Source organism: Ruditapes philippinarum, unplaced genomic scaffold (assembly GCF_026571515.1).
Source record: "Ruditapes philippinarum isolate M1 unplaced genomic scaffold, ASM2657151v2 ctg4626_1_1_1_1, whole genome shotgun sequence".
Taxonomy (NCBI): Eukaryota; Metazoa; Mollusca; class Bivalvia; order Venerida; family Veneridae; genus Ruditapes; species Ruditapes philippinarum.
This window is the reverse complement of record NW_026854068.1, coordinates 14910-28428: the sequence shown is the minus strand read 5'-3', so window position 1 is coordinate 28428 and position 13519 is coordinate 14910. Positions and strand designations below refer to the sequence as shown.

At 32.7% G+C, this 13519-nt stretch overlaps 1 protein-coding gene across 1 annotated transcript; it reads left to right on the top strand.

Moving 5' to 3' along the window:
- The first annotated feature begins 6785 nt into the window (after positions 1-6785).
- Positions 6786-13173, top strand: LOC132738846 (uncharacterized). The gene is made up of 3 exons (XM_060726449.1): positions 6786-7211; positions 8408-8521; positions 12879-13173. Exons 1-3 carry the CDS (start codon positions 7076-7078, stop codon positions 13157-13159), a joined length of 531 nt encoding a protein of 176 aa, XP_060582432.1. The 5' UTR covers positions 6786-7075; the 3' UTR covers positions 13160-13173.
- The last annotated feature ends 346 nt before the right edge of the window (positions 13174-13519 follow it).

The following is a 13519-nucleotide window of genomic DNA, read 5'->3' as shown; positions in this document are numbered from 1 at the left end:
CTACAGAAATTAGAAATTTCGACGGAAGCGATAGCGACCGGAGAATGTTTCTAATTTCTGTAAAACAGCTACGGATAAATACTTACATATTTAGTGTCAAACTTTATTTGGCCCTTTCTTTCGTCACTACCAGTCTGTTTTACTAATCAAATACCTGAATGGTGGGTTTAAATTTGACCTTATAAATATGCACGATTTACGTCACTTTGCGCGCGAAGACGCCTGTACCCCTTGTGTTTCAGTTGAAAAATATGAAGGGCGGGATACTTGTATCGCTTATGCGACTTTCCATTTTCTTGATATTGAAACATTTATTTTTGTGAACTACTTTTTATGAGTTGGATAATTCTTGCCTGATATGATTTATACACTTTGATGTGTTGGACAACTGAAACTCAGTAGCTACTATCTGATATATACAGTGAATGTCATGTGGTAACACGAAGTCACGTTATATATTTTCCAAAAACATAATGTTTACTTTCACTTTCTGTCTACCAAAATCAAGTGAAAAGACACACGTGACTTTCCTCTTAGTTACACATTTATTAAAATCTACATTCGTAATAAAAAGTTGAGATTTTGTATTAGTTTTTACTTTTACACATGCAGTATCTTTTTCGTTACGTCTGAACTGCATGTATATCCTTTATCAATAACAATAAATGTAATTAACAATGATGGTTGAACTTTCGACGTCATTTTTTCTTAATTAACATTCAAAAGCGGCCCACGAAAGCGCTTGTGCAAATTTATGCAAATGACTATTTTAACAAAAGCGATTCTATGAAGCTCTATGAAAAATAGAAGGCGACTATGAGCAGAATATGATCTGGTAATGACTTTAGTTCCTCTATGAAAATAAACACTCATTATTTTGAAGTAATACAGCGTTTCCATTGGATGACAAATAAAGTTGGACACTAATTTATATGGATATTTGAAACTAGGGGTAAATTTTAACTTTTGACGACACTGTATGTAAAATAATGTTCAAACCACCAGAAGTGGGATAGCTGCTCTTTATTCCAGTATATACAAGAAAAGCATTGATGCAAAGCATCAAAGGGCGTCCATGCAAGAGATGCAGCAAGTAAAGACATCATTCTGGTGACCAGATATTCTTTTAAACTTTTCAATGGTTAATTGGTTTTTACCAGAATTGTATAATATTTATATATGGGCGGACGAAAGACATTGTTCATCATGAACTTTGGTAGGCATGCTAGAGATAAGAATATTATTTTTTTCCACAGGAACTTGAAATTCTATCAATATTAACGATAATATCCAAAATATACAGGTCTTTAATATCCAAAGTGCAATATGAATATGAAAAGTTTGAATATGTTTCATTTTTCATATTTCATTTCCTGCAAAATTCTCCAGTTCGTTATTTATAACCATAGCGCTACACGAATGACCGTTTCGTTAAACTATAACTACTTCTATAAATAGATTTTCGGACTTTCACAATGTTAATTAAGGTCATCATTCTATTTATAGGTACAGCAATACACAATAACCCACTGTGTGTACTACGAAATGATTAATAAAGAAACCCTGAAAGCGAGATTAATTGACGGATACGATAATTCCAATTGAATATGTTTGCATTGCGAAATTCTCCAGTTCGCTATTCATTGTTCGCGACATTTCATTTTTGATCATCAAACACTCTCATACCAATCGGAATGATCGGCTATTATGACCGACGAAAAGGCCCGAGAAGTTGCTGCTGCCCTTTCACAAAATCTGATTTCATTCCATACGGGCGTAGCGCTTCGGCGCGGACGTCAATGGCATGCAAGAAAACGTATCATTTGAGATTACGTATCGGATTTAAATATCCACCCCTCGGGCATCTGCACATGGGCTGGAAATTAGCAAGCCTCGTTACAGCCCAATGGGCAAGCGCTCTCGGATCGGATATTTCTATCCGGTACAAAAACACATGGCAGATAATATTATGCAAACACTAAATAATATTCAGTTTCTTTATTAGGTTCTACATGTCTGGAAAGACCTGAGCGATAAACATAATTTTTTTATTCAAAACTAACTGATGTTTAGAAAATCCATTAAGCAGAAAAATGCGCCGTACGTTATCATTGGTATTTTGTGCGCCATACGTAATCATTTCCAGAAAATGCCCCGATATTAATATTTACAGCGTTTATCTAGCCAGAATGGGCATGAATGCTGAGATAACGACATGTTACAACTTTTCAAAGTCAGTGGTTTCAGTTAATATGCATATATGTATACAAAACGAAAAAGCCGTACGTTACCACGATCTAACCGGTGGAAAAATATGCACCTTTACACAAGAACATCACGAATTTCAGAGAAAAAAGGGAAAAACTTACTGTTCGGCTGCATCCGCCATCTTGTTTGTTTGGGTAACGAACGACTTGATTCTCCCCCGTGCGTATGCAATAAATAATTACTGAACGTTCATGTTTGTGTGGCTTGTCTGTTTATTCTATCAATTCATTAAAATCTACTAAATTGAATGAGAAAGTTGCATATTTTATTTGTCTTTAGCTATTTATAATAATAATAATAATAATAATAATAATAATAATAATAATAATAATAATAATAATGATAATGATAATTTACAAAATGTTTAAAACTGAGAAGAACATTCTTTTATGATAAATTAATAATCAGAATTGTGAAAATAAGATACATTTGAAACCTTAACAAATGTGCGAATATGTTCTTAAATATGCGTGTTGTCACTTATCGCTTTATGCAAAATCTAAAAGGTCATTGGTTTTTGAAATTTGAACACTGATAGGATTTTAATTAAATTTGTAGATAGAAAATGTCCTAATTTCAATACAAAGAGAGGAAAAATTAAACATGTTTATCTTTTAAATATTTCATTTTCAATGCATTGTCTCTTCTTATGGCAAAGAAGCCATTTCCTCTCAATCGTACACTTATTCAATGAAGACTTATTTCTTTTGAATCAACACAATCGAGTTATTTTAAACAGTTCACTATAGAATGTCTTAACATTTTTTATATACTTTTAAATTAAATATTGAGAAATATTGATGAAATAAAGTGCGTATTTTCATTTTTCGTATTTTCACTGAAAAAAAAATGTTTTTCACTGCAGTGAAAAATATTTTCTGTATTTTCACTGGTGTCTTGCCGGACTGCTTTCTTCTAAATTGAGCCAATACACACAATTTAAGAGGAAATCTTTCAAATTGTAATACATGTATCTAAAAGAATATAATAAACAAAATACTCTAGGATTGTTTTTCTAGAAATGCAGGATTTATTTCCATCTTGTGGTATGAAATTTATCGAATTTCACTCGTCGCTACCGCCACACATCAAAAAAAAAAACTTGAATATCCTCCATATTTATGACTATTTAAAAACAAAAAAGATTTTTAATACGATAGGATTTATTGCTATCTTTAGTGTATTATATGATTTATGGTAATCATTCAAAACTTTTATGAGCATTTCTGGGATTAGTTTAAAATAACATCAACAAAACCTCATTTCAAACCGACACGACCATTTTAAGACTTCAGATGTTTAAGTGTGACCGTGACCCTTATGCTGGAGACCAAATTATTACATGCTACATGTCGTCAACATATCTATGCTAAGTCTACTAAGAAATGGCAATATTATTGCCTGGAATGATGAACTTACAAGTAAGAAATTGACCTTTGTCTGTTAATATTGATGAAGAAATAAATATTGTTTAAACCAAGTAAGACCTTGACCTTGAAGCCAGATACCTACTTGTCGCTAGTGAGACATGGTCATGATGTCTAACCTATTAATGTCAAGTTCTGTTGAAACAAACCTAGGAAAGACAAAATAATTGTTGACTGGACATAATCATCAACGCATTATTATGAAAAATTCATATCATGACTGGACGTATAACTGAAATATTGACCTTTCAGCTAGGACTAAATTCTTAAGCGCGACTCGTTCAGAACCGTCCATGAAAGCCTGCATTGTTTCAATATTTCCGTGATGGTGAAAACACAATGGAAGAACGTGAAACAACGATTTACGATGGTGAAACAACGAAGGCTCGATGATGAAAACGTGATGGTACTATGGTGAAAGACGGTGTAACGATGGTGAAAATACGATGGTACGATATGATGAAATTGCGATGACATGATGATGAAAACGTGATATTATTTTCTCTATCGTGTCATCGCATCATCGTGATTTCACCATCGTGTTTTAATCATCCTACCATACTACCATCACAATTTCCCCTTTGTACAATTGTGCATAGCTGTTCAGGGAGACAATAAAGGTTTCTAATGTCCAAACGGAACACCGTAATCGGTTGATATTGAATGACACAATATCGTGACCCGTTTCGCATCTCGCCGAAATGTCGCGTCTCGCTACGCATCTCGTTTGTCGACGGAAGTGACGTAAAAACGGTATTATGAATACAGAAAACACAGAACAATGGCTGGTAGCCGAAATACAGATGGACATAATTATTTACTTTTAAGAATTTTTTGGAAAAATCTTAGACAAATGTGCTTCGAGTAACTATCCTTTCTATTGTGTGTCGAACACATCTGTCTAATTTCCAATTTGTCGCAGATATGAATGTTTACGAACACATCGGTCACACTTCTTGAGACAAATGTGTACCGAGACAAATGTGCTCTTACAGGGCTTTCTTTAGGGTTTCTGTTTTTCTTTCTTTTTTGTCGTAAGCATGCCCAACATATTTGTGCTAGTTTAAAATCCATAATCCAATAACAGAATTGTTGACTGGACCCAAAATCAGTGCACTGTATGTAAGAGATTACTTTCAAATCAAAGTGTGAACATTGACTTTGTCAGTTAAAGACCCATTACCGGTATTTTGTGTTACGACAAATTCAATCTCAATTCGTTTCAACATTGATGCAAACTTATTCAAACATTCTTCTATAAATAACAAAGTTATAGATTCAGACGGACACAGATGAAGAATGATGTCGCCGGGGAAGAATGTCTATCCCATTTTTATCATTTTTACAGGGCATTAAAGATTGAAAACTGTAGTTTTCGATTTGATAAAAATCGAAGATGGTCATTGTCATGTATATAACCAATATTTTGGTAATTTTGACAGATAGATGTTCGTAAATGTTTAAGTATTTTGATTAAAAAATCGTACTTTGTATATAAGCCTGTAAATCATGAAATATTTTACAAAAACATTGTAAAAAAATAAGAAAAAAATTAGAGAATGAAAAATATATGTTTGTAAACTTCCTTAATAGGGAATGCCGCATGCACAAAATTATTGCTAAATACTTATACGTTGTGAACAACAGAGACATTCTATTAACTGTTATTCGAGAATTCGCCATAAACTTTCGGATGTAACATAATTTCACCATTTATAGATTTTTTTTAAATATATTTTATTGATGCTGAGCCTTGCATCTCTGAAAAGAATATTTCAAAGCGATTTCACTTTTGAAGTCTACATTTAGCTCATTCTTAGTTTCAGAAGAAAATTTGAATGAACTTAACGAGTAATGCGCAATTCAAATAAAGCGAAGCGTTTCATATAAACATTTAGATAAGGCTACTACAAAAACCCATAAGTGATAAACGTTTCGCTTGACACTCATTAGTTTGTCTATACCAAAGTATCTATATTGGAAAATTGTTTCATTAAATATTAATTTCTTACATCATTGCAGTAACAGCTTATTATGGTCCTTTCAAATGAAACTGCCCTCGTGGAAAAATGCAAAAAGTAGGGGAAACTTTGCAACACCAACAGTTCAAGGGAAAAACTCTTCTTGGTTTCATTATCAATATTAACATCTGACCTAAAAGAAAAGGAAACAGCATGGGTTGGATTATTATAAGAAGGAAACAGCCTTTGCTTACATTGGTAAGTTCTTATTATATATCATGTCATTACTTGTACATAAACAATAGCTGGTAATTGCTTTGTTTTGCCATGCCTTAACAGCAGTATTCTTGAAGAAATGAAGATAATGTACGTATTATCAATGAAATCAAACACTTTTAAAGTATCATGACCAACACACTTCACGTTTATAAAAAAGATATATAAAAGATACCGGGATATATAAAAAGATAAGACAAAACCACTGATCATAACTTTTGACCTTGATCTTGAATTGAGCGTCTGGGTTTAATCTACAATTAATCATCATCATCTTCATATATTGAATATGTTACCGGGGCGTCGCCTCAATGTTGTCTCTGATTTTTTATTCTTTTTTGCGATCGATATTTTGTCAAAGTTGAACAGCATTAAATAATCATGAACGTTATTCCAACGGGTCAAAAGTAAGAAGGTAAGTAAGAAAAGATTACTTGATAAGCTTTTTGATCTTTAACTGTGACTAAATGGGAAATCTTAAATATAAATTGCAAATTGTCGTTCTTATTGAGCATCTCAAAAAGATTCAGAGAGGACACATCATTGCTGTTTTAGAAACTGTTACCAAGGACTTTGAATTTCATTTTCTTGAAGAAGCTATCTAGGTTAGCAAATGAAACTTCGATGGCTCTACTCAGGTGCCCGCTTCGTGCCTGAAATAAGGCAAGGCTATGGGGCACCCTATTAAGGTCCTTTCTCTAACAGTAGAAGCCTGTGTTGAGTTTCTGCAACGTAAAAACCCTACCTAAATATAAAAGTTACGTATTACAGGATGTAGCCTATTAAACAAAACAGTACCAATTGGTTTGTTGCGACAAGGAAAGAATTCCCCAGGGCAATTGCTTTTTCATTGTGCAAAGAAACACATCACAGTTATATTGGATTAAAAACAAGGCATGTAGCTCTTCGAAGAAAAACAAGATAAGATTTCGTGTTCATCTGTAAATATCATTTTGTCTCCAATAAAATACTACGAAATAGCACAGTTGTTTAAAACGTAATTTTACTTTCAGCAACAAGTTTGTATTTTTTAAAATACACCAAGGCTATTTAATAGTTTCAGCATAAGTATTTTCGTTTTCTTATAATAGCATATAAAAGATAAAATAGAGTAAAAAGAACTGTTTAGATGTTCATTTTTGCATGTTGTTGCAGTGTTTTTGCCTAAGTGAATTACCAAGTGGGAACATATCATTGAGTGAATGTGATATTTCTCCTAATGGAGATTGGATTGCTGGTGGAAATGATTGTATGTCATTGTACCAAAAGATCAGAGCCGGTATTATGATAGTTTGAATAATTGTAAGATGAATAACTTTAAAATACTATTTGTACAAACTCTTAAATTTGTTTTAGCTTTCACTTTTAATAAGTTTCGTTTCTAACTTAAGCATTTCTACCGCGAAACATAATAAAATGGCAGTAAACATGTTTCTGTTGGTAAGGTATTCATTCCATCGCGTATATCCAGTAACGCCGGGATGCGAAAATAACTAAAAATAATAAATGGAGAATACTAGTACCTGGAGGAGATTTACAACGAGGTAAGTAAACTGGCAAACATATTTTTGTATATTACCGTTTTAAGTGTAATTTTGGCTTTTGTCGACTCTTACAAGGTTAGTGAATAAACATAGTCTAAAGAGTGAGAACAATGAACATTCGTATAATTAAAAAAACCAAAACATTCTTTTGTAACTACCATCTCAAAAGATATTGAGAAATTGCTATTTATGATAAACGGTTTCAACACCGTTGTATCCTAAAGTAAGAAATCTAGTAATTGCATTGCTTCGTACTCATTTCAAGACAAATATTACGAAGCTTATAGCTCTGTGGTTGCAGGGACCGATTCGGATTCTGTATTTATGCAATCAAACTAAAATAAATTCTGTATGAAGTGAATTAAAGTTCCGCCTACAAAAATTTTAGAATAATGCTCATACTCACCGATTAATGGCGTTAAACACGTGTATTAATTCAGCACCATATATGTTACCATGAAGCACTATCCACGTACATCAGCGCCACCTCATAAAAGAGACTTTTAAAAATCACATTTTATCAGCTTATTTTCTATGCCACCAGAAGTTAAGTAAATGTCATTTTCCTACCAAAAGATTGGAAATATACGGTATTATATACATTGTTGTACTAATAAGAGTCGACAAAAAACAAAATTACACTAAAAACGCTAAGCACGCCATCATTTTCACGAATGATCTTAAAAAGTTAGCAATTTCATCGAAATAATCTTGATGAGGGGTAAAGTATTTTATCTTCGCAGCCGTATACGGTTATTTCTTTTTTCAGTTTGTTTAATGACCAGTTTCCTTACCGCGTTGGAAATCCTGTCCGGTATCCGTCATTTATTGCACGATTCTGCTTAACTTTTTGCACGAATCGTGCATTAATTTCACATTCCGGCGTTACTTGATATACACGGTGTAATCGTAATCGACTTTTTCTTCTTAGATATACATGTTACAACAAGCGGGAATAGCGGAAAATGTCTTGTGTTTGAAGTAACGAATAATGTACCTTATTGGAGACCGTGTAAAGAATATGACCTCAAACTATGCAAAAACGGTTAGTGTTTTCAAGAGACTCAAAAACAATGTCTGTACTTTTCAACTATTCAGTTTCTTTTATCACATTGAACTAACAGTATTTTCTTGATAATTTATAAATATTTATTGTTTAACCCATATTTACAGATTGCGTGTAGATATTTCACTTTCTATGTACATTGCGTGTATATTGCATTTTCTATGTATGATTGTCTCATTCTTTTATTTCTATGCATTTTTAGTCGGTTAACATGTAGACAAATGTACTATAAAATTTCTTGATAAGATTGGTTTGTATATTAAACCAAATGGTTAATAATTAACAGAAAAAAAACTTAGCACACCGTTGACTAGTGCTGCACTAAAACGGCCTAAGTACAATGCTCTGTATGTGAGTGTTTTTTTTGTTTTCTTTCTTGTGTCAAAAATACAAATTACTGATAATTTCTTTACTTTAAACTACTTTAATAATTTTAATTTATTATTTTCACACTTTACCATAAATTGCTAAAGAGAAAATACAAGAACCGGAAGAACAAGGTACGAAACGTGTAAAATAATAAATTAGAGTCATTATAGAAGTTAAGTAGTTTAAAATAAACAACTTAACAGTAATTAGAATTATTAATGCCCCTTCTAATTCAAAATATACATTATCTGAAAAATTGTAATTAAATGACAATTTTCAATGGCACATTTTATCAAATTGTTATATAGCGAGCTTATGGCCAGCTTTATAACATTGTCCTGGACAAGTTAATCATATTTTTATTTTTTTAGATTCGTTTTTCACATGATTAAACACATACTGATCTTTTTAGAGTCGAATGTAGTGTGGTCACCTGAAGACATATACGAGTAGTAGATTGCTATAAACATTTTAATAGAATTTATTTAAATTTTATATGGTGATTGATCTTCATTTAAAGCGGAAATAATTTGGGGGTCAGCGACCTCTTTTTTCGTGTGAGCAATCTTCATGGAATGGCTAAATTATATAGTCTTACAAGTTAAGCTTACCAAACTCCCTTCTAGGTCAATACTAAATATGTAAATATACGTAGTCATAAACTGGACTCCAGGACTATAGTGGGGAGGCTATTCGTTGGCAAAAATCCAGCCTTTTTAATTTGACAATGCATACTTCGGTTCTTCTAAACATATTAGTAAACATCTAATATTGTCGATCCGAGAGTTACATACTGCATTGGCATTTAAGCGTTTTGATTATCTCGACTTGATAAAATGAAAGCTGTTAACGTGCAACTTAGATAAATTGCAAACTGTATTTAGAAATGTATAACTTCAAATTTGCAACATGTAGAAATGTACACGATAGATCGTACACAACACGTTTAATCCTGTGCATCATGACGTTTAGAGTGTAACTGCACCAGTTAACAACTTCAGGTTGACAACACCACACTTTCTTTTTACATTCTAACACGATTAACATTTGTAAACGATTTTGCAACTTTCATATATGGCATTATCTCGGAAATAGACGAAAATTAATAGGCGGAGCCAATCTACACGAAAGCAAAATATAACGAGAGATAACTGTTGTTGGTACAAAAATATTTCAACTGTCACATACATCAACTGCATTACAGTTGACTTTGAATATCCTCTGATTTGTTAAAACGTATTCTAGCACAGTATATTCAAGTAATGTAGTAATGTTAAATTGTTTAAGATATAATGTAACAACGTTTATACTGATAATGAGCATAATAATATGCAAAAACAAAAGTTGGTGAATTAACATAAGGGAATGTTTCCCATTAAATATGGACACAGACCACATATGGCGCTGAGCTGGCTTTTCATCGACTTCAAACGTTTCAACGTTTTAAATTGTTGAAGAATTCGTACGGATGTCTTTTACATTCAGAAAACAGTACTAGAATGCGATACATGAAAGTCACTTTTGGCAACACGAATACAGAGAACTGAACAGATAGCCTGTGCCTTCTTTCTTTAAAAGACTATATTGAGTTGTAGAAAAAACCGAAATTTTTGACCAAGTGTATAACCACGGAACTATTTCAAGTTTACTATCGATAGTTCCGTGGTATAACCAAAAACTTGTGACTTTGTCCCATTTTAATATTGAAATAAATATTCGGTGTATCCTGTATCTCTGTTTACTTGCATTGGGAGAAATTTTGAGTCATAGAATTTTATCATTAAATATATGTTAGCTGACACAAAATAATGTGTTATTGAGTTTCCAATTTGCTTTATATCTATCCTAGATTGTATAATTCACGTGTGTTATTTAATAGAAAAATTTGCAACGGCTGTTTTACATGAATAAATAGCGACTTCGTGTGATAAAAAAATGTTTAAAATGCATTATTAATTAACTTTTCAATATTAAATGTAAGGCTAATATAAAGATTACGACATTATAAACATAAAACAAGACCATAATTCAAAAAATACGGCATTTTTAAGAAAATTTGGCTATTATGAGATTTGAGAATTTTGATTGGCTCTCCAGCTCGGCCATTATGAATCTGCTTTCTTTTTCATTGAAAAAGTCGACATTTTGAATTGCTGCAAGGTAGGTTTCCGAGACTTTTTAAAACCAGACAACAACGGAATTTCTCATACGTTATTCTCGGGTAACTGTTTAAAGGAAAATCGACAGAGCCTCGTTACCGCCGCAAGCTAGATATTCCGGTCTGTACCGGCAGCCAGTGTAAGACTCTTGTAACATTTTACATTTATAAAATCGTCGCATTTCCATAACAGCTATTTTGCCGTTATATGCTTATTATAGGGAGGGATAATTTGACATCCCACATCTTGATAGTCTTATAAAGTTTATACAAATTGTACCTGAGTCATTCTATATGTTCGCAACATTTTCTGAACTAGGACAAAGACATTGTATTTTTGAGACATCTACTAAAAATGTATGTAGTCAACAATTTGTTGAATGAGTTCACACTAGACTTTGTAATTAAAAACCGAAAGAGGAAAAGGCTACCAATCTGGATGATAAACTCAATTAATTGTCGTCCGACTTAGATAAAAGAGTTGTAAAAACAGTTACAATTTAGGACAAATCAAGTGCCTGAAAGGACACGGTTGAATTACATGATTCTAATTTCGATAAAACAAAAGGCCAGGTATCAATTTTACAGTCTGAAGATTAGAAATTTAACGAGACCATTACAGATATCCGAGCAAAGTATATAATGTATAATTCATCCTTGTTGGGATCAAAGAAACAAAGGATTAAACAAAATGAGATGCTTGAAAATATTTAATAAATACTTACAGAACGATTTAAAGATTCCGGATCAAGGTATTGCTAGGCTAGGAATTGAAAGTAAGAGACGAATTGACGTTCGGGGAAAAAACCAGTCCGTAAGGGGCGGTATTCTAGAAAAAGCATATATTCCGCCTTAAATAACCATGGAAACGCCACAGCGGCGCGACGTATGTTGAAATTTTATACATCAAAGTACCTGATACAAAAATGTATTAGGTTCAAAATTTGCCCGGACTTGGTGTAAAACCCGAAAAATGTCATGTTGAAATTTCACGCCATTTGAATTACTGTGTCAACCGTTTGTAGTTGTAACGTTATTTATTCGAAAACGTCGTCATTAAGCGCTTTGTTTAAAAAGAAATTCAATCATTATAGTAAATATTTACTTTTTTAAATTCCAGGTGTATTAAACATTCAAAATCATATTGGTACCTTTGTTATATAAATTGTTCTTTTAAAATAATTATGCTTAACCTGTTCAATGATATTGCATGCTTATTAAAGGCAGGCAACATATCTTTTATCTAGCGGTAAAGTATAAAAATATTACTAGTGTGACATGAGAGAAGGTCAATTCTCTTCGAGCAAAATAAAGCATATTAAGACTGCAAAGATAATTTTATAGTCACTTGGAAATATCCCTCATACATTCCTTATAAGACATTTACAAATCAAAGTTGTTCAAACTAAAAATGTTGCAATACTGTAGAACGAAAAAAAATGTTTTTATCTTAAATTTGGTATATCTTACTTCGTGTCATCTTACATCATAAACGTTGATGTCGCGATTGAACTTACACATTAAGAACAAAAATTGTTTTGCATTTGATGTCTAGGAACTATAAGTTTAATAAAGAAAAAAATGTTTAGGGGCTTAAAGTTTATCATTTACCATTGTGTACAGAAGCTTCAAATCTGAAACTATCAACCATAAAAGAAGTGAATGGCAACGCGAGATGCTGCAAGCCTTACCCGACCCCGCACATGAAAACAAAGACCATTGTTATGTCAAAGATATACATTAGCACAATTAAGGAATTAAAAGCTTAATAACTTGTTGCACACAATGAAGTTTTTCCTCTTTTTTCAGGTTCTGCTATCGTTTCTGTCCTGTATAATTCACAAACATACTTTTCGTGGGAGCATTATGTGAAAGCTTGTTTCGAAAGAAACTTGTCTCCAATCAGCTATAATGACACCTTGAATTCAACAAGTATAAGCCAGGCTACAGGTCCAACATCGACAAATGTTATTCGCAGTGGTGTGATATATAGATTTGATGGTGAGTTGAAAATCATTTCTCACGGTGAGCTGTTATGGCCGTCCAAAAATTGTTCAAACAATCTTGGTTCGTTGCACATCAGGTTCTAAAGAGCCTTTGGTTGTTTCGTTGTACATAGACTTAAAAGAAAAGAAAGAAACCCACAAAACCTTGCTTTTAAAATTGAAAACTACTTTAAGATATCTTTGGTAGGTAACAATGCTTAATGGACCACGGTAACAGTTAATAAATTATTGCCCCTTCAGTCAAAACTCCTCCAAGGGACTACGGAATACCGTTATAATAATATTTCTAAATACATTAACTGGGACCATTCGCAACCGTCAGTAGCATTTGATACACGCGAAATTTGAGTTTCAAGCCGTCTTTCGATTCCTTTCTATCCGTACTCGGCTGACAATCATGTATTAGTCTATGTTTACGTACCGAATCGTTGTGCCCCTTTGTTG

Excerpts from the sequence above, each read along its gene's own strand:
- LOC132738846 (XM_060726449.1), top strand. The coding sequence starts at position 7,076 with ATGTTGTTGCAGTGTTTTTGCCTAAGTGAATTACCAAGTGGGAACATA. Across the intron at positions 7,212-8,407 it reads GTACCAAAAGATCAGAGCCG|ATATACATGTTACAACAAGC; the intron begins GTATTATGATAG and ends TTTTCTTCTTAG. Across the intron at positions 8,522-12,878 it reads CCTCAAACTATGCAAAAACG|GTTCTGCTATCGTTTCTGTC; the intron begins GTTAGTGTTTTC and ends CTCTTTTTTCAG.